Raw genomic sequence first — 26,285 nt, 5'->3', positions numbered from 1 at the left:
CTCCTCCAGTAATCAAACCAGGGTCTCCTGTATTGCAGGCAGATTCTCCACCAGCTGAGCTACCAGGGAAGCATCTAGCTTAGTAAAAGTTAAAAATAATTATATGCCACAGAAGAAAATATTTCTTGAAATTGTTAGGGATCCTCACCATCAGTAACTGTAACTGCATATAAATGAAAAATCTATCTATAATGTCATCATTGAACAATAAACTACTAGGGCATTTCAATGTGTATCATCCAGTATAAGAATCCAACAACTATTACCTATGATTATTATCAGTAGTAGAAATAATAATAACTTCTATGATATATAGTTATAAGGATCCACATCAAAACACCCTAGTAGTTTATTGTTCAATAATGGCATTATAAATAGATATAGCTTTAGGAATCAACATTTTTATTATTTTATCCACATCTTTTCTTCTCTAAAAGAAATGATATTGCAGATTAGTTGAAATCTTCTTTATTGCACTTGCTACTTAATGACCAAACAAAATTTGTCTTCAAAATTCTAGAAATGTTCTTTATAACTAGAGAATATTTTGATCTAATATACTTCAGAATACAAATATGAATTTATCCATGGGCAAGGTTTTTTTTTCCCCCATTATTAATAGAATTTTTTAAATTGCCTATATAAGACATTGCCTGTAGGAAATAGTTCTCTAAGGTGTACTTCCTTTCATTCATCAGATGGTATCCCTCCCTTTGTTCAGTGATATTATTTAGTAATTTCTGTTTGGTTGTTGTTTGCTTACATCAGAAGAGAAGAGATCTACCAAGACCTATAGTTTGGGAACAGAAGGTATTAAATATTGCTCTGAACAGCAGAAAGTCTGTCCAGTTGCCTGGTAGATTAAATCTTATCTTAGTTATTGGGATAAATGGTTTGATTCATGTGTATCTTTCTCAGTTTGATTTCTAGCATAGATCCTTCTAAGACTATTTTTCTGGTACAAAATGGGATTCTATGCTACTCTAGCTGGATGACTTTGCCATTAGAACAGATGAAATGCACACACAGAGGCACAAACATACAAAAGATAGTAACCTTTGTGGATCTTCACCAGGTCCATTCCTGCCTTTGCTCTGCCCCAAGAATTCCTCTCAAAGATGAAAAGTAGCACTGCAGTGTCTCCTTTTTATGGTCACCACAGACCTTACTGTCAGTACTGGAGGAGCAAAGGGCGTTTCATTCCACCTAAAGGTAGATGAGCTTATTCAGTTTCAACTGGAATAACTTGAGAGGCTTCTCAGTGAATATCAAATCTCATCTTCTTGGTCTTGAAAAAAGTCAAAATTCAGTAAGGATAGTGTCAATAAAATGATCAAGAGGCTGATTTCTCAGTAATCTTAAGAGTTTTTATTTTCATCTTTGTTTTCATCATGGGTAATTGGAAGGAAAGTGTATACATCAGGTACTAATAACTAGATGACTTTTTAAACTTTAAAGTTTCTAATTAGCTCTTTAATTTTTAATTGTGTAAACTATGATATTATGTATTATTTGCCTATTTCCTTTATTCTTATCCCCCATTAAAAATTATGGATTCCTTATGTGTTGGCATGGAGAAGGGAATGGCAACCCACTCCAGTACTCTTGCCTGGAAAATCCCAAGGATGGAGGAGCCTGGTAGGTAGGCTACAGTCCATGGGGTCGTGAAGAGTCGGACACGACTGAGCGACTTCACTTTCACTTTTATGTATTGGAGAAGGAAATGACAACCCACTCCAGCGTTCTTGCCTGGAGAATCCCAGGGACAGGGGAGCCTGGTGGGCTGCTGTATATGGGGTCGCACAGAGTTGGACACGACTGAAGTGACTTAGGAGCAGCAGTATGTGTTGGCATATCTATACCTATATTGATATTGATATATATAAAAGATTTATCACTGGGTTATCTCTGTATACGGAGAAGGCAATGGCACCCCACTCCAGTACTCTTGCCTGGAAAATCCCATGGACGGAGGAGGCTGGAAGGCTGCAGTCCATGGGGTCACTGAGGGTCGGACACGACTGAGTGACTTCACTTTCACTTTTCACTTTCATGCATTGGAGAAAGAAATGGCAACCCACTCCAGTGTTCTTGCCTGGAGGATCCCAGGGACAGGGGAGCCTGGTGGGCTGCCGTCTATGGGGTCGCACAGAGTCGGACACAACTGAAGCGACTTAGCAGCAGTATCTCTGTATAAATAAAAATTAGGTAACTTTTTGTTTGTAAGGAAATACTATGCACAATGTTGGTAATTTAGCTGATGTTAAGAGATTTTATATGATAGTTTATATGTGACTATACATATGGTGAAAGTTAAAGGAGATTACTGTGAGACTATTGGTGTATTTTAATATTTATAATTCATGGATGAGGTAACTCCAATTCAATTAAAGGGGATAGAATTAGTATTTTTATCTATAGATGTTATACTAAACAATGTTAAATCATAAAAGCAGGTGACTATTTATTTGAGAATTTGTTATTGCATCAGAAGTTTAAAATTTTACTAGATTTTTCATATGGCATGAAACTTATCTCAATTCTTTTCTAATGTAATGGGGAAAATTAAGAGAAATATTATAGTAACTAATTTATTGCAAAAAACTTAAAGTGTGTTTATATAAATTATTCCAGTTTCTATTCATTTAGTAACAAATTTTTTATAAAGATAATTTAGCCTTAGTTTGCAGATGAGGAAATTAAAGTTCGAAAGGACACAAATACATGGAGTTCATGGTTGCAGACTGTAAGGCAAGACAAGTATCAGTGTGTCACTAACCTCTCTTTAATGCTCATTCCTCTGGGCTTCTGACTTAGTTTAGGTCAGATTACACACTTGTTATTCAACTGGAATAACATTTTAACTGGCTTTCAATATTAATCTGTAGCAAAACAAAAATACATGCTGCAATCATTGAGATATGATCTTCCTGGTTTTAGTCATCCTCACTGAACTGGCATCAAATGAACAAAAACCCATTGGCAGATGGTCAGGCCAGAATTAGACACCAGTGGTTGTTTCTCAATGAACTTGTGCCAGAAAGCAATGCCAGAGGAGGCATTCATCCAACAGAAAAAATATTGGTATGCTACATGGTTGATTAAGGATGCATTCTAATGCCATGCCTGGAAGGAATTAAGAATGAGAGTAGGCTGGGCTCTTCGTTTTTGTGAACCTCCTGTGTCATGGTCAAATCTTCTTACAATTAGAAATGAGACCTGGTGTAGTGTAGTAACTGGAAACTTACTGCCCTGTAGAAGCATATGTAAAACCAGTTGATTACTGATCAAGTGAGTTTATTTCTTTTTAATTTATCTTGATGACTTTGAAGGGAAAAATCACAACATAGAAAATTAATAAATGAGAACATGAGTAATACCAAGAAAGTAAGATAAGCTCCTAAAAAAATGATAGTCACTTTTTTTTTCAAAATAACATAATAATTTTGTCTAGAGTATTGAGACAATAGCACAGTAATTATTTAAATGCCTTTTTTGTGGCCTGGAAAAAAAATAAAAGAATAGACCTTTCCAATATGCCTTACCCAAGAGATCAACTTAAACATTGACCAAAATATTGGTCATCCAAGGGTAGCATTGCACAATTATATGTCAGTGGTACTCTGTGACCTTCTTCACCTTCTGGAGCACCAGATATATTCCTCTGTCAAAAACAGTGCTCTGCTATGGCTCAGCCATTTATCTGTTCAGCTGTGACAAGCCTTATGTTCTAGGATATATGCAATCTAATGTGTAGTAAAAAGTTTAAGGCAGTAAAAAGTTTAGAAGCCTCATCCAGATGAATATTTATGGCCTCCTGTGCATAGGAACTCACAGAAGATTATGTACCACTTAGGTTGGCTGCTCAGAAGACCACTCTATCTAATGAAAGGTCATCCTGCTATGATAAGGAGGAAATTCAAAAACCATAGCAGCATTTTTCACACTGCCTTCCTATATGGGCAGGCTTACACAGAGTCATTCAGCAAACTACAACTTCCAAGTTTTATTTTAGGTTTTTCTCTTCCCCTATTCAAATCAAGGAATAGTTAGAAATGGTGTACTCCCAAAATGCCAAAAAAAAAAAAATCTGTTAAGCAAATAAACATATCCTAATGTGAAACATACAAGAACAATTGAGAAATTGTACTATATTTTTATCTTAGACTAATGGTTTTATTACTAATTAATCATAAGTTTGGTATAATCAACAGCAAAACATTAATTGAGAGAGGAGTAAAAGCTAGTTTAGAATAGATTACCACGATGGGGTTGAAGAGAAGAAAAGCAAAATTAGAAACATAGAAACTTGTTCTTGGGCACCAAAGCTTATTAAACCAAGGTCAGGACCATATGTATTAAATTCAAACACTGAACTGAAGTCCAAATATATGATTTAAAACTAAAATAATTAAAAGTTTATTAGTAAGCTTTCTTCATTTACTTCTTTATGATCTGGACATTAACACTATCAATCATTCTACCAGTTTTTACCAAAGAAAAGAGTTAATTCTGGGGTGCGTATTTCCCTTGCAGTTTATTGATGGGTCGTGCAGAGACCTTCTAATTCCACTGCTCTAGCAGCAGGTATCATAGGATGTGTGAAAACTGGCAACTCCTTGCCAGGCATGTCATGATTCATGTCATTTTATTTTCAAAGCCGAAATTAAAGGATTGTTTCTTACTTTGCCAGTTTTCTTACTAGTGAGATAATGTTATAATATTTTTACTGGAAGTGACCCTGACAGTAGAATTATAGGTTTTGAATCAGTTTTCAAATTCAAGTACAACTCTGAAGCTAAGATTACAAGTATACTGTCTGTTAATATGCTGAAAGCAATTCATGGTTGTGCCTAAATACCCAAGTACAACATGGGTTCCATCACATTAAGCCTTGGAACAAAGTGGCATGGATGGTGGAACTTTTCCTGTATGTTTTGGTTATGGGAGAACTTTATCGCTCTTTCTTTCTAGTTACATATCTTTTTTTTTTTTTTCCCCCTTTAAACTAACTCTGTTCACATTCTCGGGTGATAGAACATTAATTGCTGAGCCAGTTGAAGTTGTAATGTATTTATTGAAGTATTAAAGTATTTATTCAATCTCCAGAGATAGAATATCTCACTGTAATAATGGCTGTAATATAGAATCATCAGCCTCTGTTAATTCCAGGAAGTCAGGCAACAAGTATTTTTGAACATTTCTTCTGTACCTGGTTCTATTCTAGGCATTTTTTGTTCTGTAATATGTGACATTGTCCTTCATATAGTCAAAAATCTTGTGAAAACACAAGATATGTGAACGTTACTTATAAAATAATGCCTTTGTAGAAGTTTGTGCAAGGTGTAGAGAATAATGGTCTTATTTTTTAATGGAAGCTATTCACTCTCTTAATTGATGCTAGATGTACTTGCTTCATCATCATGTTGATTCTTGCAAGATTTGGTAGATTGCCTGGCCATCAGTTTGGGTTATTTGGTAGATAATGTTGCTACCCAGTTCCACAGGTAGGTGAATGCTAAGAAAAAGACCACATTTTGGAATGTCTAAATTGCTATCTTATCCATATTATCACCTATCACATTAGATTTTAATGTGATAATGGGCATTGTGGGCTCAAAGATGACCTGTCTTTTATCATTATGTCCTGAACAAACCTAGTCAGCATTGATAACATGATTTCTTGTGATATAACTACTGATTACATCTGAAAGGCGTGGGTTAGGGCTGAGTACAGTAATGATGCCAAATGCCCTGGGAGATATTGGAAATTAGAACTCAACATCTTAAAAAAAATCTTTATGATTATGAAGAGTCTGAAAGTTTACCCACATTGCCAACTAACATGTTAACCCACCAGAGTTTCATAGATTTAGACAAAAGACATGCAATTCCTGGATCAGGCAGAAACGATTTTATTAATCAAAGCAGGTCACTAAGTTGCACATTCACTTTGGTTCTCCTTGCTCCATCCCACCTCCACGTCATATGAAGACTAGGCCCAGAGAGGCCAGGTAGAGGTGGCACACAGAATGTGTTTGTACCACAGATGAAGAACTCTTGAGCTTAAAAGTCTGCTAGAAAATCTACCCAACCTTTGCTCTGAAGAGAGATATTATCTTTTATTATACTGGTTAAGGAGCAAACCTGCTCTCTATTCTAAAAGGAAGCACCATTTGTATCTTATCTTCCAAGGCTGTTAGCTATTTAAACATCCTTGAAAAAATAGTCCAGAAAGAAGCTGACACAAGACATGTAGAAACACCAAGAAGAAATGCCTGTCCAACAAATTATAGGGCTTAGAAGAATTGTAGACAAACTTTTAAATGTCAAAAATATTTGTATATGTTTAATATGTGTCATTATAGATATAAGTGATACCTAACTGCTGTTACAAGTGATTACTCATATGTATTAATGACATTGATATAAATCATTATCAGAAGCAGTAAATACAAAAGTTAAATTATCTCAGGAGGTAAGCTCTACTGTCTTTCAAGCAATTATCCTTAACCTATCATGAAAAATAAAAATGTAGCCTTTGTAATCTGTTTTTGAAAAGTGCCAACTGTATATGAGCAAACATCATTTTAAAATAACTGACTACCCACATATATATGAAACTGTGTTTAAAACAAGTTTAGAAATTATTCCTGTTTTCATTCATTCCATAATGATCTAATTATCGGTTGAAAGCATTTGAACCTTAAGTGGACTTAAAGACCTTGTCTCTAAATTGATTATGTTAAAGAGTATTTAATTTGGAAATATCAATTTTCTAGGATAGTTTGTCTTTCCCTAGACAAATTAAACTTCTTTAATATAGATATAATTTTTCAGAAGCAAGTATGATTTCACTCTTGTCTATGGATATTTTTGATCATTCCTTAAAACTGTGAATTAAGTTATTTGATCAAAGATCATGTAAAAACATCTTTTAAATTAGGGAGATTTTTATCAGTTGAAATCAATCATTTCTTGTTTTCTGCAATCTTCAAGCTGTGAGACAACAGAATTGACTATTTCTTTTGACATGATTTAAGAAAATTTTTTTTTTTTAATTCTTAATTTTAATTTTATTTTATTTTTAAACTTTACATAATTGTATTAGTTTTGCCGAATATCAAAATGAATCTGCCACAGGTATACATGTGTTCCCCATCCTGAACCCTCCTCCCTCCTCCCTCCCCATACCATCCCTCTGGGTCGTCCCAGTGCACTAGCCCCAAGCATCCAGTATCGTGTATCGAACCTGGACCGGCAACTCATTTCTTACATGATATTTTACATGTTTCAATGTCATTCTCCCAAATCTTCCCACCCTCTCCCTCTCCCACAGAGTCCATAAGACTGTTCTATACATCAGTGTCTCTTTTGCTGTCTCGTACACTGGGTTATTGTTACCATCTTTCTAATTTCCATATATATGCGTTAGTATACTGTATTTATGTTTTTCCTTCTGGCTTACTTCACTCTGTATAATAGGCTCCAGTTTCATCCACCTCATTAGAACTGATTCAAATGTATTCTTTTTAATGGCTGAGTAATACTCCATTGTGTATATGTACCACTGCTTTCTTATCCATTCATCTGCTGATGGGCATCTAGGTTGCTTCCATGTCCTGGCTATTATAAACAGTGCTGTGATGAACATTGGGGTACACGTGTCTCTTTCCCTTCTGGTTTCCTCAGTGTGTATGCCCAGCAGTGGGATTGCTGGATCATAAGGCAGTTCTATTTCCAGTTTTTTAAGGAATCTCCACACTGTTCTCCATAGTGGCTGTACTAGTTTGCATTCCCACCAACAGTGTGAGAGGGTTCCCTTTTCTCCACACCCTCTCCAGCATTTATTACTTGTAGACTTTTGGATCGCAGCCATTCTGACTGGTGTGAAATGGTACCTCATAGTGGTTTTGATTTGCATTTCTCTGATAATGAGTGATGTTGAGCATCTTTTCATGTGTTTGTTGGCCATCTGTATGTCTTCTTTGGAGAAATGTCTATTTAGTTCTTTGGCCCATTTTTTGATTGGGTCGTTTATTTTTCTGGAGTTGAGCTGTAGGAGTTGCTTGTATATTTTTGAGATTAGTTGTTTGTCAGTTGCTTCATTTGCTATTATTTTCTCCCATTCTGAAGGCTGTCTTTTCACCTTCCTAATAGTTTCCTTTGATGTGCAGAAACTTTTAAGTTTAATTAGGTCCCATTTGTTTATTTTTGCTTTTATTTCCAATATTCTGGGAGGTGGGTCATAGAGGATCCTGCTGTGATGTATGTCAGAGAGTGTTTTGCCTATGTTCTCCTCTAGGAGTTTTATAGTTTCTGGTCTTACATTTAGATCTTTAATCCATTTTGAGTTTATTTTTGTGTATGGTGTTAGAAAGTGTTCTAGTTTCATTCTTTTACAAGTGGTTGACCAGATTTCCCAGCACCACTTGTTAAAGAGATTGTCTTTAATCCATTGTATATTCTTGCCTCCTTTGTCAAAGATAAGGTGTCCATATGTGCGTGGATTTATCTCTGGGCTTTCTATTTTATTCCATTGATCTATATTTCTGTCTTTGTGCCAGTACCATACTGTCTTGCTAACTGTGGCTTTGTAGTAGAGCCTGAAGTCAGGTAGGTTGATTCCTCCAGTTCCATTCTTCTTTCTCAAGATCGCTTTGGCTATTCGAGGTTTTTTGTTTTTCCATACAAATTGTGAAATTATTCGTTCTAGCTCTGTGAAGAATACTGTTGGTAGCTTGATAGGGATTGCGTTGAATCTATAAATTGCTTTGGGTAGTATATTCATTTTCACTATATTGATTCTTCCAATCCATGAACATGGTATATTTCTCCATCTATTAGTGTCCTCTTTGATTTCTTTCACCAGTGTTTTATAGTTTTCTATATATAGGTCTTTAGTTTCTTTAGGTAGATATATTCCTAAGTATTTTATTCTTTCCGTTGCAATGGTGAATGGAATTGTTTCCTTAATTTCTCTCTCTGTTTTCTCATTATTAGTGTATAGGAATGCAAGGGATTTCTGTGTGTTGATTTTATATCCTGCAACTTTACTATAGTCATTGATTAGTTCTAGTAATTTTCTGGTGGAATCTTTAGGGTTTTCTATGTAGAGGATCATGTCATCTGCAAATAGTGAGAGTTTTACTTCTTCTTTCCAATTTGATTCCTTTTATTTCTTTTTCTGCTCTGATTGCTGTGGCCAAAACTTCCAAAACTATGTTGAATAGTAATGGTGAAAGTGGGCACCCTTGTCTTGTTCCTGACTTTAGAGGAAATGCTTTCAGTTTTTCACCATTGAGGATAATGTTTGCTGTGGGTTTGTCATATATAGCTTTTATTATGTTGAGGTATGTTCCTTCTATTCCTGCTTTCTGGAGAGTTTTTATCATAAATGGATGTTGAATTTTGTCAAAGGCTTTCTCTGCATCTATTGAGATAATCATATGGTTTTTATTTTTCAATTTGTTAATGTGGTGTATTACATTGATTGATTTGCGGATATTGAAGAATCCTTGCATCCCTGGGATAAAGCCCACTTGATCATGGTGTATGATCTTTTAATGTGTTGTTGGATTCTGATTGCTAGAATTTTGTTAAGGATTTTTGCATCTATGTTCATCAGTGATATTGGCCTGTAGTTTTCTTTTTTGTGGCATCTTTGTCAGGTTTTGGTATTAGGGTGATGGTGGCCTCATAGAATGAGTTTGGAAGTTTACCTTCCTCTGCAATTTTGGAAGAGTTTGAGCAGGATAGGTGTCAGCTCTTCTCTAAATTTTTGGTAGAATTCAGCTTTGAAGCCGTCTGGACGGGGCTTTTGTTTGCTGGAAGATTTTTGATTACAGTTTCAATTTCCATGCTTGTGATGGGTCTGTTAAGATTTTCTATTTCTTCCTGGTCCAGTTTTGGAAAGTTGTACTTTTCTAAGAATTTGTCCATTTCTTCCACGTTGTCCATTTTATTGGCATATAATTGTTGATAGTAGTCTCTTATGATCCTTTGTATTTCTGTGTTGTCTGTTGTGATCTCTCCGTTTTCGTTTCTAATTTTGTTGATTTGATTTTTCTCCCTTTGTTTCTTGATGAGTCTGGCTAATGGTTTGTCAATTTTATTTATCCTTTCAAAGAACCAGCTTTTGGTTTTGTTGATTTTTGCTATGGTCTCTTTTGTTTCTTTTGCATTTATTTCTGCTCTAATTTTTAAGATTTCTTTCCTTCTACTAACCCTGGGGTTCTTCATTTCTTCCTTTTCTAGTTGCTTTAGGTGTAGAGTTAGGTTATTTATTGGACTTTTTCTTGTTTCTTGAGGTGTGCCTGTATTGCTATGAACTTTTTCCCTTAGGACTGCTTTTACCGTGTCCCACAGGTTTTTGGGTTGTTGTGTTTTCATTTTCATTCGTTTCTATGCAAATTTTGATTTCTTTTTTGATTTCTTCTGTGATTTGTTGGTTATTCAGCAGCGTGTTGTTCAGCCTCCATATGTTGGAATTTTTAATAGTTTTTCTCCTGTAATTGAGATCTAATCTTACTGCATTGTGGTCAGAAAAAATGCTTGGGATGATTTCTATTTTTTTGAATTTACCAAGGCTAGCTTTATGGCCCAGGATGTGATCTATCCTGGAGAAGGTTCCATGTGCGCTTGAGAAAAAGGTGAAATTCATTGTTTTGGGATGAAATGTCCTATAGATATCAATTAGGTCTAACTGGTCTATAACTCAAGTAGGGAAGAAAACTGATTACATCTCCAATCAGGTTTTTTGTCCCATAGGGAAAAAACATTAATTCTGAGAGACTATTGACTATTAGGCTTAATAATTATAAAATAGAAATTAATCAAGCTACTAGTTCCAGTTCTAAGTTGGACTTATGTAGAGTCAAAAGAAGGAACTATACCACCCTCAAAGATCTTAAGATCTAACCAAGCAGACAAAGTTCAAAATAAGAGGAATTTGCATGTTGTCAGTGATCCGTTCTAGAGATTCTGAGAGAAAAGCTAAATCCTAGAGATGGTCAGATACATCCCACATTATACCTCCATTTTGTCATGATTCCCATCCTCATTCCTAGTTGCTACTATAAAAGTTACCCTGGGATTGAGTAAGGGACCCAGTGACCTGCCATTTTTGTTTTTATTTATTGTCATTTCCTTGAGATGTGTTCTCTTTTTTCCTTGCTCTCTTTATACATACATATATATGTGTGTGTATATATGTGTGTGTGTGTGTGTGGTCATGCCTGGTGGCTCAGTCTCCAGTATTCTTGCCTGGAAAATCCCATGGACAGAGGAGCTTGGTGGGATACAGTCCATGGGGTTGCAAAAGAATTGGACACACACAAAACAACTACACACACACACACACACACACATAATATACACACATGCATACATATGCATGCATATATATACATTTATATGAATATGTACCTATATATTCTTTTAAAAATTGTTACTTTCAAGTGACTTTATGCAATGGCAGCATTAAAGAAATTGCTTCTTCTGCATTTTGTTATTGAGAAAGATTAAACAGGGAGGAAAAATTACTGTTAGGTCCTATATACAAAGTCCGCTTTTGTGAGAGGGAACAGAAAACACACAAGATTACCTTTGATCTCATTGAATGTTTCACTCACCACACTGACTGTATGTTTCGCCCTTAAGACCTTAGTATTTTTAAAAAGACCTTAAATGAGAATCTGGATTATATGGGACAGTTTTCCGTTCTCTACCCCATGCACCCACATGCCTTGTGTCTTGTTGCCTCACTCTCTGAAGCAGATTCTTTGCAGCTGTGGTTCAGTGCTGTGTTTCCTCTTTCATTCTCTGCCTCAGGGAAAATACAAGGGTTAAAGGGTTAAAAGAGTGTTCTGGAAATGCCACATATGTTTTCTTAATACCCCTTATTATTGAAGTCCACATAGGTTTTCTGACAGTTCATCAATGTGAACCAGCTACCCCAAATAAAATTTAAAGCCATTAGATCTAGAATGGAAAAACTGGCTTCTGTTTCTTCTAGTAATAAGCCACTTTTTTATGTAATTCAGTGTCTTTTTCAGTCAATGAAATACAGATCATTTACTTTAGCTGTCATCACATTCCCTTCAGTTTTAAGATTCTATTGAATCCACTCAGAGAAGTGGGCTACTACAGTAGCCCTTTCAATATGTGAATAAATCCCAATTAATGGAATTTCTGACATTTGATTAGAGAATATGGAATATATGATAAAAACACTCCAAAGAATCTGGATGTATAATGAGATTGTTTTGGTTAACTTAAAATTTCCATAAATATTTAACCAGATCTGTTTTTTTTTTTTTTTTTTTACACTTTCAGACCAGTGATATAAACATAACCATCAATGCTGTGTGCTATTCCCTTGTCTTTTCACTTTAATTAGTTTTTGATGTATTTATGTGTGAAAAGTAAAAGTGTTAGTAGCTCAGTCATGTATGACTCTAAAGGTTGAGATAATAAAATTCTTTGCCATGCCTTCAGTTAAGCTTCTGAATGAAAGTTCTTTAAAAAGTAAAACTACAAACCACAAAAATATAAGATGGTATTTTATCATTGTTGTTATTATTATTTTGGTGATATTTGCTTAAAATGAATCTCCACAATTCTTGTGGAATACTTATTGTTGGAAAAACTTAAAATTTTCTCATTTCCAGCGATGGTTGCCTCTACAATGCTTTCATTATTTTATGTGAAATGCAATTAAATCAATATGTTATTATACAAAATTATCTTTTAATGCATTGAAAATATCCAGTATTGCTTATATACCTTGTTTGTTTGTTTTTTAAACCCTAGTTAATCCTGGAGAAGTATTGCCTCAGATATGTAAAGCTGGAGAATTTCGCTGCAGAAACAGACACTGTATCCAAGCTCGATGGAAATGTGATGGTGATGATGACTGTCTGGATGGAAGTGATGAAGATTCACTCAGTTGCTGTAGGTTCTCCTACAAGTTATATTAATACGTGCTGAGTTTTTGAGTGTGTGAACTATTAAAGCAGTCTGGGGGAGAATATCTAAAATTATCATTAATGCAAATTGAACTGTTTTTTCTTTTTTCCCAGTCATCATTTTGTATAGACGTTAGACCTAGATGACCTTCTTTGTATACCTTTAAAGCACAATTTTTCTTATCCTTCCACATCTTTAAATATTACCATTTTGGTTGCTTCAGAAATTCTTTTCTTTCCTGTTTTGTGCCATCAGCACCACCATACCATTGTTGGAAGGTTGCTCCAGGAGACCCCTTCAGATCTCTGAATTTAAAGATGTGAAAAATCAATTTAAACTCCCCCAAGGCAGAATTACTCATAAAGAAGGTCACGGTCCACTCCATTGCTCCTTGGCAACAGAGACTTGGAAATGGTCCAAGGAAACAGACATGTGTTTGGAACATGTTATTACCTAACTTCATTGGCTCAGTTCATAGTAGGAGACACATATGGGACACTCAGATTATTAAGGAAGTTAAATGTTTGATTTCTCCCCTTGCCTTCTGTTTAGCTCTTCTTCATTTGTGGCAATAGGAATAGTTTCATGTTTCTCATAGGGATCAGGGAATGACCCACACATGTAGAAGAAAACAATTTGAGAAGCAGATTAAATAAATTTTTGAAAATATATTTGATTCGAATCATTACCTTAGTGTTGTTGAAAGATATAAAGTATTTCATATGGAGAGAGGTATATGTTGGACATATTTATCTTTAGTCTTTTCATTTGACTTAGATACATTATTTTCAAAAAGAAAATGATTATTTTTCAATTAATGACTTTTAAGTTAAAGAGGCTGAACTGATTTAGAGTTTTTTGGCAATCCTCCATTTTCCTTTTTTTAAAAAAAATCAAGAATATAAAGATGAAGTTTTAAAGATTCTTTGTTAAGAATGAGCAAAATTGGTCTGAGCACCTGTAATATGAATTTGGGCACAAATTCTTAACATATGGACTTTAAAAATTATTTTCAAAGTTTATAAAATATATAATAAAATAAATTTAATTAATATATAACATTACTTTCTCTTCACTTCCAAATATTCAACATTATGTACTTATTTTCAATCATATTAATATTAATATTTATACTCTAAATTGTGCTGCAAATAAAATGTTAAATATTAAATTGATACAACCAGCCAAAAATTTTGAAGTGGGAGGAGAGTTTCATCTAAAGATAAAGGGTGTTTTCTTCCTCTTCTTTTTAACACAAACAATATGTTATTTATTGATTAGATTGTCTCATTCTTCATGACTCTAATGTTTATTCACGGTTGCAATGAATGCTCCCTATGTATCAACTCCCTGCATAGTCACAGTGCCTGTGCAGAGCAGAGGTGTTTCATTACAGTATTTAGGAATTAATCCTATAGGTTCATGTTCTGCATGATTGTTTTTTTCACCAACTCACAAGCTAATTTCCTCCAGGAGTATAAGGGACATTACATTTGCACTGTTAATTGTAGTATTAAAATTCCTAGTCTGTATTGTTCATTATTTTTAGCACTTATTTATCCCCTCATCCAAGCCTACACCATGGGCTTTTCCTGGCATCTTCTATTTTATGTATAGTTGGTGGTGGTTTAGTCGCTAAGTTGTGTCCAACTCTTGTGACCCCATGGACTGTAGCCTGCTGGGCTCTTCTGTCCATGGGATTCTCCAGGCAAGAATACTGGAGTGGTTGCCATTTCCTTCTCCAATTTTATGTATAGTCTGTATTCAATTCTAGTCTTTCACTAGTCTTCCCTTAACTAAAGCCCACTTTCCATACTTCTTCCAGATTAATAGCAATGTAATCTTGTTACTTCAATAACTGGATAATCAGAAAGTTAAATTCTAAAATCCATTAACTCTCATATAAAGTACTTCATGTTATGTCATTTTTGGCTTTAAATGTCTATCATGTTTCTACTTACCCTCTTTGTCTTTATCAAGTGGAACTACTTATAAATCTCTAAAACTTTTCTTTTCCTTCTCTTTTTGTCTTCAGTGACATTGCATTCTCTGTTCCCAGTTATGAATTTCACCACAGTTTACCACTATCTCCACAGGGAAGTCTTTTTTGTATACTAGCCATCTCTTTTCTCAATACCGCCCACTTGAGTTAAACATCTCTTGGATATTCTTTTATTATGGTAGTTGCAAAACCATATTGCAACTTCATGCTTATTTATTTGATGCATCTATAAATGAATATGAGGGGACACATTAATTTGTAGCATCTTTGTAGTCTCAGTGTCTAGCACAGTAGCTAGCACATGGATGAATGAATGACTGAGTCAGAGGGGCAAAGTAAAATTAAACATCTCTGGTCACCTTCCAGCAACATGGTGTCTTCTTTAAACATTGCGATGATTCTGCTGTTGCTAAGTTGCTTCAGTGGTGTCCGACTCTGTGCGACCCCATACACGGCAGCCCATCAGGCTCTCCCATCCCTGGGATTCTCCAGGCAAGAACACTGGAGTGGGTTGCCATTTCCTTCTCCATTGCATGAAAGTGAAAAGTGAAAGTGAAGTCGCTCAGTCATGTCCGACTCTTAGCGACCCCATGGACTGCAGCCTACCAGGCTCCTCCATCCATGGGATTTTCCAGGCAAGAGTACTGGAGTAGGGTGCCATTGCCTTCTCCAGCAATGATTCTAAGCAGCATTATATTCTTGGGATCCCGTAGTTAATATATCAGCACTGCATAGTTAATTTCAGGATTTTATTTTAGATTGCAAGTACTCATAAGCTGCAACCTTGAATTCTGTTATCATTTTAGTTCTCAACTCCAAATCACAAGACAATGATTGTATTTGGTCCTCCTTTTTAACCTTGCGTTTATAACATTGTGAAAATAGCAAAGGTTTCTGATCAAGCTTCTGTAAAGTGCTTATGCATAATGTTAGTACTTGAAAATGTTGACCCTCTAATATATTGGATGACTTTTATCCTCCTGAGCAGCTATTCTTGTTAAAGTCCCTAAAGTGAATAGAAAATGTTAATCACACGTAAATACCAGAAAACATAAGGCCTTTTCGTCACATTTATTTACTATGCACAAAAGAGAACTTCTGAAAAGTGATAAAAACTGCTTCATCACTATGACTACTTTAAATAAATAGTGTTTTGTAGAAACTGACTAGAAAGGAATACATTTGCTATGCAACAGCATGATAAATTGGCTATTTTTTCAAATTCTAAATAGAACTAATACCAACATGTATTTTTATCATACAGAAGTGCAACTACTGGGCACAAGGAAAATTACTTCAGAAAGAATGTAGAAATTATAAAACGGATACTGAAGAGCATGTCAAATCAGTTAGGAATTTAGACTCCAGAATGCAGGGGAAAAGATCACAGGAGGTAAACCTTAAATGGCCTCCTGCTGTGCTTAGATACTAGAGGTTTAATCCTTAGCTGTGGTCAGCTTCCCTTAGAGGGCGGATCATGTCAGCTGTGGTCAGCTTCCCTTAGAGGGTAGATCATGTCCTCGGTATATTTTGCGGCTTCACGTTTATTTGTTTGTATTAGGGGAAAAGACTCATGATGATAATTTTCATTATTAAAATTACTCAGAATCTCCTATTTAGCACCAACTCCAGGTCACAAGTAATGCATTTTTCTCTAGAATTTTCCTTCTAGCCCCAGGAAACATTAAGCAAAACATAACACAATCAAGCTTATTTAATGTTTCAAGAAGTACTTGTGTAGATGTATGGTTTTAAAAAAAAGTATTTTTGATATATGATTAAGTTATTTGATACCTACTTGTTATGTTCCACATTAACATTTGAGGTTAACTTTATGTTTTTGGTGAAAAATCTGAAGCTAAATCACCTATTGTGATTAGGGATGAGAAAAGAGATAGTGATATAGTTGGTTTTTCTGAAGACTTGAAAAATGAATGTATTTCCTTGTATATGAACTTGAATTCCTTGATATTTTCTATACTACATTTTAACACAGCCTAGTGTATTATTATTTGGTATAAAATATGAGACATTGAATGACAGAAGATATAGATCAATTGTACTATAATATAATTACCATAAATTTTCCATATCTTTCCCTTAAAGTAATTATAATTTTATCTAGTTTAAAATTATTAAATTTGCTTCTCCTCTTCCCCCCCTTCCCACCCCAGACAATCATAGCTGTCCTGATGATCAATTTAAATGCAAGAATAATCGCTGTATCCCCAAGAGATGGCTTTGTGATGGAGCTAATGATTGTGGGAGTAATGAAGATGAATCCAATCAAACATGTTCAGGTAAAGGTTTGTTTGGATGTATACGTAATCTCTTCCACTCTTAGTCTTCATAAAGATGCCTGAAACTACGCTGAACTTTCCTAGTGATCATTGCAGTATGATCTGATTATTGCAGTAGCAAATGAATTCAGAGTTCGATGCCAAAAAGGCCAGAATACAAATTATCTTTTACTTATTCTTTGGGTATAACTCTGCTTTTCAAAGGAATTTGGCATATCATCCATGCAGGTTGACTGTCAATACACCACTTGAACAAAACTTGTCCCTGCTAGATTTTACTTGACAAAGGAGGGAGAGGTTTGTGAGTATGTTGTGATTTAGGCTATCTCACAAGGAGAATTATTATTATTTTTTTTAACCTTGAAACAATAATTTATATGTTTTTGTTTAGTCTTCTGTAGAATATCTCTGTAAATAGGTTTCTGTTCCTGGCACATTATTCATGTGCGTTTTTTTTTTTTTAATTTTTAGAAATAAAATCCCAAGTCCGCTAAGCCTATTTATATTTCCATATAATTTATTGTATTGCAATAAATCTTTGAATCTGAAGCTAGATTCTCATTGAATAGAAATATACAGCTCATGGTACACATGAGGGCCAAAAAGATCATTCTTTTTTTTAAATTTAAATTTATTTATTTTAATTAGAGGCTAATTACTTTACACTATTGTATTGGTTTTGCCATACATCAACATGAATCCGCCACAGGTGTACACATGTTCCCAATCCTGAACCCTCCTCCCACATCCCTTCCCATACCATCCCTCTGGGTCATCCCAGTGCACCAGCCCCAAGCATCCTGTATCCTGCATCAAACCTGGACTGGCAATTCATTTCTTATATGATATTATACATGTTTCAATGCCATTCTCCCAAATCATCCCCCGGCTCCCTCTCCCACAGAGTCCAAAAGACTGTTATATATACATCTGTGTCTCTTTTGCTGTCTCGCATACAGGGTTATCATTACCATCTTTTTAAATTCCATATATATGCGTTCGTATAAAAAGATCATTCTTAATCAGATAAGTGTTGAAAAATGATCCTGACTAGCAGCTGCCTAATGCTTCTCTTTAAACAATGAAAAAAGTCATATATTTAGTGACTCTTATTAATATGATCAGTATTTTATTAATCATTACATATACTGTTAAAATCTATCAACTACCTCACCTTTTCTCTTTGCAAAAGTAAGCCATACTAAATACAAATTATTATAATGCATTAGTGAAAACTGCAAAGGCAGCACATAGATAAAAGACCAAGAGGTCAAGAAGCCTGACTGTACTCTGGATTTTGAAACTGGCATTCTTGGGAAGACTTGTGCCTCCCTGTACCTCAATTCCCACATTTATTGCTTTCAACTCTGTAGAAGTATAAAATTTCCAGAGCTTTGCATCATGTACTAAATATCAGCAACAAGAATGAAATAGTCACCATTCTGTAATCCTAGCCTCCATTTTATATTCTTTTTTTTCCCCATGGTAATGTATTTACTGAGGATCCATGGGCTAGTCATTCTCCTGTCCCTTGATTAAAAGCTCGGTCTACTCTTTTAGAGCAACTGATTATTTTCAAGATATTTTATGTCTTTCATAAGGGTGTTTTGCCAAAAACTATCTAACAGAAAGGGACCTTTAGAGACCAGTTGGGCCTAGGCTCCTGCCTTCAAGTTTATTCTTTTCATAGATGAGGTGGAAGAAGAGATTTGCCTTAACTCATCATTGGTAAGGATTTAGGAAAACTCACTTCATCTCTCTCCAGGGCCATTGCTCTTTTTAACGAACTATGTTATCTTGAGAATTAGCTAGAACTCTAGACTTGGTCAGTTTAATGTTTCCCAGGTCACTCTTAGAATATGACTGCAATTTACAATGAAGCATCTTTCTAAATTAGTGCAATTATTATTCTTTTATATTAAGATTCAACTCAGAGACTATATAGTATTACATCCTAACAAGATAGATCTGCTTTCACCTTAAATTAACAGGCATTGCTGTGTCACTTCATAATACCATGTCTTCTTCATTTCTATTTGATTTTTTAAAATCTGCTTGTTTCTACATGATTTTTAAAGAAGGATTTGGGATTGATTAGCTACTTACATCGAAAGAGTGAAAATGTTATGTATAAGAGCAAATAAAAAAATTAATCCTAATTAGTAAGATTTTTAAGACACTCCAGGCCTCAGTTCACTAGAAAATAGAATGCCACTTGCTTGCACCTCAAGTGCTACTTTAAGTGACAGCAGCTGAAGTCTGCTACTAACTATTAGGTCTTCTTGTCATATTTATGATAGCTACTATGGTCACCTTATATCTTTCTAAATTGAAAAAAAAATACAAAGAGAAAAATAATTATGGCTTTTAGCTTTGAAAACTATGCTGTCAGGTTACAATGTATTTCCATTTTGTTTTACCAAAATGAATAGGTCATTCAGGTCACTATCTTGGAAAAATATGGCAAATTCATTAAATGATTTCCCTGGTTGAGTTATTTCTCTACATTTCTAGATATAGAAGTATACATGGATATGTATCCTAGATAAAATAATACTCATATGGGGATTATTTTGTAATTGAAACCACTATCCTGTAGCCTTTAGCAGTGTGACTACTTTATATTTAAATGAAAATTCTTTCCTATAACCAACCAATTTTGTATTATATTTCTTTGGGATTTCTCCTCAGTGGATCTACTAATTCAGTAAATATCTATCACAGCATTGGAGATAGAATGAGGAAAAATACACAGTAATTTCTTTAAGAAGTTATGAGATAAGATGAAGAGAAAGACATTCAAAGAGTTCATTCCCATAGAACTAAGTTGACCCTCAAATAGAAGCACAAAAAGAGCTACTAATTAATCTTTGGCTCTCCTGGAAGTCCTACTAGAGGAGGGGATGTCTAAGCTAAGCCTTACCAAAAATAAATAAATAACTTAGAAAAATGTCTAAATAACAGTTTAAATCATTTAATTAGAAAATATAACCTGATAAGACCATGTGGTATTCACAATTAAAATGAAAAATTAGAACTCAAATATTAACAGAAATTTCAAAAAGCAGTGTTAACTCAAAATCTTATAACAATAAGCAATTCAGTGCCATTCATATGAAATATAAAAATACAAAAATGTTCTATATGTGCTTGTTGATTAACAAACATATAAAAATAGGAATAAAATACAGAGATTTAAAAAAAAAAAAAAAACTAAGGATAAAAATTACCTCTATGAAACAGAAAGGGAAATGTGACTGGGAAAGATTACATAAGGGACTTCAAATGTAAGTATAATACTTTTACTTAAATTAGAATCTGTAGCAAATGTAGAAAAAATTAAGATTTGATAGTTCTATAAGAAGACAAACAGATTTTAATGATATTTCCTATACTTTTCTAAGTGATGGAAATATTTGACTGAAAAAAATATATAAGTGATTGTGGAGGGTGAAGTCCTTAGAGGGTAGCGGGCAGTTGGAGAGAGAACCTGGAAGGGAAAAGGGGAACACAAAGGGGCAGAACAGAGCTGATAGGCAGGGTTTGGGAGTTGTTTTTCATCATCAACAACAACAGAGTTTTGTGTACTTTTGAGGGAGACCTAGAGACCAAAGATGAGAAGTTCAATTCAGTCGCTCAGTCATGACTGACTCTTTGTGACCCCATGAATCACAGCACACCAGGCCTCCCTGTCCATCACCAACTCCCAGAGTTCACTCAAACTCATGTGCATTGAGTCAGTGATGCCATCCAGCCATCTCATCCTCTGTTGTCCCCTTTGCCTCCTGCCCCCAATCCCTCCCAGCATCATGGTCTTTTCCAATGACCAATCAACTCTTCGCATGAGGTGGCCAAAGTATTGGAGTTTCAGCCTCAGCATCAGATCTTTCAATGAACACCCAAGACTGGTCTCCTTAAGATGGACTGGTTGGATCTCCTTGCAGTCCAAGGGACTCTCAAGAGTCTTCTCTAGCACCACAGTTCAAAAGCATCAATTCTTGGCATTCAGCTTTCTTCACAGTCCAACTCTTACATCCATACATGACCACTGGAATAACCATAACCTTGACTAGACTGACCTTTTTTGGCAAAGTAATATCTCTACTTTTTAATATGCTATCTAGGTTGGTCATAACTTTCCTTCCAAGGAGTAAGCATCTTTTAATGGCAAACCAATTCAGTATTCTTGCCTTGAGAACCCCATGAACAGTATGAAAAGGCAAAGTGATAGGATACTGAAAGAGGAACTCCCCAGGTCAGTAGGTGTCCAATATGCTACTGGAGATCAGTGGAGAAATAACTCCAGAAAAAATGAAGGGATGGAGCCAAAGTAAAAGCAATATCCAGCTGTGGACGTGACTGGTAATAGAAGCAAGGTCCGATGCTGTGAAGAGCAATATTGCATAGGAACCTGGAATGTCAGGTCCATGAATCAAGGCAAATTGGAAGTGGTCAAACAAGAGATGGCAAGAGTGAATGTCGACATTCTAGGAATCAGCGAACTGAAATGGACTGGAATGGGTGACTTTAACTCAGATGACCATTATATCTACTACTGCGGGCAGGAATCCCTCAGAATAAAGGGAGTAGCCATCATGGTCAACAAAAGAGTCTGAAATGCAGTACTTGGATGCAATCTCAAAAATGACAGAATGATCTCTGTTCGTTTCCAAGGCAAACCATTCAATATCACAGTAATCCAAGTCTATGTCCCAACCAGTAATGCTGAAGTTGAATGGTTCTATGAAGACCTACAAGACCTTTTAGAACTAACACCCAAAAAAGATGTCCTTTTCAATATAGGGGACTTGAATGCAAAAGTAGGAAGTCAAGAAACATCTGAAGTAACAGGCAAATTTGGCTATAGAATACGGAATGAAGCATGGCAAAGGCTAATGGAGTTTTGCCAAGAGAACACACTGGTCATAGCAAACACCCTTTTCCAACAACACAAGAGAAGACTCTACACATGGACATCACCAGATGGTCTACACTGAAATCAGATTGATTATATTCTTTGCAGCCAAAGATGGAGAAACTATACAGTCAGCAAAAACCAGACCGGGAGCTGACTGTGGCTCAGATCATGAACTCTCATTGTCAAATTCAGACTTAAATTGAAGAAAGTAAGGAAAACCACTAAATCATTCAGGTATGACCTAAATCAAATCCCTTATGATTATACAGTGGAAGTGAGAAATAGATTTAAGGGACTAGATCTTATAGACAGAGTACCTGATGAACTATGGATGGAGGTACATGACATTGTACAGGAGACAGGGATCAAAACCATCCCCATGGAAAAGATGGGAAGTTGTTAGGTTAAAAAAAAAAAGTTTCCCTGTAGTAACCATGATGATCCTTGGCTTCAAGCGTAGGCAGTGTCAGACAAGCTTTTTCCCACAGCATAGAGCTCTGGTTCAATGACATAATATTTATTCTCATATCCCACACAAATTTTAACTAAATTCAAACTAGACCAATAGGATTGTGTTAAGGAAACCTGATATATTTTTTAAAATCAGAATTATTTTTTTACAAGATAAATTGGAGAGTATATTTACATATGATGTAGATTTTGTTTAAATAGAATGCTTTGATACAGTGCAGATAAAGTTTAGGAACAATGTATCAAGCTCTGTCCTCCCCCTCCTTGTTCCTATACACTGTGGGATTTCTCACTGCTGTATGACTGCAGGGGAAGCATCCTTAGTGATGGGTAGAAAAAATTCACATTTTGACAGTGAATTTCTGATTCACTGCTAAATAAACAGTTCCACTGAGGAGGTGTAAATTTCCTCTTCATTAGAGCAGAATTTGCTACAAAATTAGAGTCCTCTGGGGCTGCTCTGCTAATCTCACCTCCAAACTAATTTAGAATTGATGGAGACAAGAACTGAGAAAGTCAAGGTTGTGTCTTCTTGATACAAATCTAGTGATTAAAAGGTGATAATTTAGTCAATCTGATTATATCATATAGACAGTACTTGTAGATTTATGGAATGAAGCATTTTTCTTATCTAAAAATCTGTTAAATTTGCCTGGTAGACTAAGCAGATTATTTTCTCCATGATCAGAAAAGACAATGAATTCATATATTTTCAGGGCATAGTCTCCTTTTATCATAAGCCAGTAATTATTCTTTGAAATAAAGAGTCATAACAGTTGTGCAGGTTTCCTAGTTAAGGAGGTGATACACAAATCCCCATCACAATGTGAGATGTGTCCTAGGTGATGTGAGATAGGTATCTAGGAGTCCTTTCTCATTCTCCTCTCTAATCGTTAGAGCAGTACTGGTGAGAGAAGAGAACCGGAGAAAACTGGTTAGAATTACACATGAATGATTAGGAGAGTGACACAAGAGAATCGAATGGAAAAACATTGTATTGGAGATTATAATATAATCTCATTATGGGTCAATTAGAAGATTTAATGAAAATGAAACTATGTGATATCTTTTCTTCTTCAAAGCAAGAAAACCAGAAAAGTGGAAGGAATAAATGTGTAGTAAATGAGGGAGAAAAGGAGAGATTTAGAAAAAGAAATGTTGAGAGAACAAAAGAAAAGAGAAAGGCAGGGAGGGAGGAAGAAGGGAAGGAAAAAAAGAGGGAGGGAAAAAAAAACAGGAGGAAGAGTGGAAAATAAAACTGTGTTATTCAGTTTCTCTTACAACTCAAAAGGTAAAAAGTATTTACTGTGATCAGTGAAATGATACAGAGACATGTAAGAGAAAAAGCTAATTATCTGTCTCACAGCTCTGTGCCTTCCTCTTCCCACCAACTTAACTAATGCCAACATCTTCACACTTCTTTAGGCTAATGCAAATGTGGTTTTATTAAAATTACCTAGTGTTGACTTAAAAAAAAATGCAGAGTGTGAGAGTTGCAACTTACGTTTATTTGGGGCAAAATGAGGACTGCATCCTGGGAGACAGCTATAGCTCCTCAGATAGCTCTGAGAAACTGCTCCAAAGAGGCAAAGGGGAAAGATCAGTATATAGGTGATTTTGGTGAAGGGATAGTACATGTAATCAAGCACATATTTTTTCCAAAATGTTTCGACTAGTCTCATGAAGCTTTTGGTAGTCAAGAGAAGCAGTCACCACCATGAAGGATTTTAGTGGTTTTCTAGATATGAGGAGATACAAGAATTGGATTCATAAAATTGGCTCCTGAAAATGTCTAACTATCTGACTACCTATTCTGCCAGTTTTGCCCTGAGTACAGAGTGCCCTGTTTCTGATCTCTACCCTGAACTCTTTCATGGGGTGTTGAAGGTCAGCAGCTGCAGCAGCATATGAATTAATCCTTGTAGAGGTAGATAGCAAGTGCCAACTTGTAGTTGACACTAGGAACATTGTTGATTTACTCTAAATATTAGAGTAATTTTGCATAAAATCCATAAGGTTAACAAAATAAAGTAATGTAGGAATATTAAATCTTACCTTAAACTTTCAACATTGAAAACTTCAGAATCATACTTGTTTGTTGGGCGATCTAAAGTCTATTAATCTAAAACAGTTTACTTGTAAAAAAGGAAAAATCATATACGGTATAATGTATTTTAGATTGAGCACCCTTATCCACATAATCAAAGCCAAACACAGTGCAACACTTTTCTTGGTCTTTCTAATTAGAGTCACTGAGAATAGAAACACTATATCCAATCTAAGAAATCAAATCAAACATTTCATTTGTTTTTTCTCAAGTAATCTTCTAAATACTCACCAATAATGGATATACGTCTTTACAGAGCAAGTGCAGTTTTCTTAAAGAAAATTACTAGTATATGACTTTAAAGAAACTATTTTATGTGACTTCTTAAAGTCTGAGTTATGGAAACCCATTTTAGTGTGTTTGGATGACTTTGAACCACAGTCTATTTTATATAAGCCATTAGTATTAAAGTTCACAGGGTGTTCTGATGAAATAGGAACACACCTGTCTGTTTCTCAAGCCCAGGAAACAAGGGGATATCTATAAACAAAGCAATGTTCTCAGGTCATAGCTGCAGGAACTCAGACTCTAATTGTTCCTCAACTGTCAAATCTTCATCTAACACAAATATTAATAGGTCTGAGTGTCTCCTTCCCAATTACCCCACTCCTTCCTTTTGTCTAATTAAAAGGAATGCTGGTATACTTGACAACATAGGAAAACAGATTTGTAGTTCAGAGTGTCAAAAGGGAAAATAAAACCAAACATTTAAAAATAAATATGTGACAAACTAAGGCCTGGAAGAAGAATTAGGAAGCTATCTAGGCTCTCATGCTTTCAAAAGTTGATCTGATTATAATAGAAAAAGGCAATCAAATGCCTTATAGAACATAACCCCTTTACTGAATAATTTTAAACCACTGCCTTTGGCTAGCAAAGAAAGCAAGGTTTTCTGTGTGTGTTTCTTGAAATCCTTAAAAGAGCTCAAAGCAAAGTTCATTAATATATTTTGACTGAAAAGTTATACATTTTTGTATCACTACACTTAAAAGTAAGTTTAAAAAATCCATTTTAAGGCTAAATATATATTTTTAGAAAATATTTTCTGCATTCTTGATCCATACTTGAACTCATTTGTAGATCAAAAATAAATGCATTGAAAACGTTAGAGGACAAAGACAATTTTGACCCCATAATTAGAAACCAGTTACCCTGATATCTCCAAATCCTGCCTCCTTCATTATAGCAAGTTTCTTGGCTTATCATCCAAGGCTATGCAAAATAATTTTTTGTTAATTAAAAATTGGAGGAAATTTAATTCAGTCATATATTCATCAGCATGTGCCAGACAAAAATTGTAAAATAATGAATTCACAGCTTCATTTATGAACATGTGTGAAGATTACAGAATATCTTGTCACTTAGCATTCATTTAATTGAAGGGCAGAGCATGTGAACTTTAGAAAAGGCTGACAAGCTGGCATTACCAAAATTTTAATAAAGATTTAATTAGAAAATATTTTATCTAATAGAGAAATGTAATATCTTATGTGTAAAAGAGTTATTGTATGATTTATT

The 26,285-nt window shown here is 35.0% G+C and overlaps 1 protein-coding gene across 1 annotated transcript in view; it reads left to right on the top strand.

Moving 5' to 3' along the window:
• LRP1B (LDL receptor related protein 1B) overlaps nucleotides 1-26,285 on the top strand; it is a 1,793,119-nt gene that overhangs the window by 902,073 nt on the left and 864,761 nt on the right. The window contains exons 15-16 of the mRNA XM_070360639.1: nucleotides 12,814-12,954; nucleotides 17,146-17,271. Of these exons, the coding sequence (XP_070216740.1) occupies nucleotides 12,814-12,954; nucleotides 17,146-17,271 (267 nt within the window). The remainder of the gene's footprint in view (nucleotides 1-12,813; nucleotides 12,955-17,145; nucleotides 17,272-26,285) is intronic.

Source organism: Bos mutus, chromosome 2 (assembly GCF_027580195.1).
Source record: "Bos mutus isolate GX-2022 chromosome 2, NWIPB_WYAK_1.1, whole genome shotgun sequence".
NCBI classification, from domain to species: Eukaryota; Metazoa; Chordata; class Mammalia; order Artiodactyla; family Bovidae; genus Bos; species Bos mutus.
Note: the sequence above shows the minus strand (reverse complement) of the source record. Positions and strands in the feature narration are given on the sequence as shown.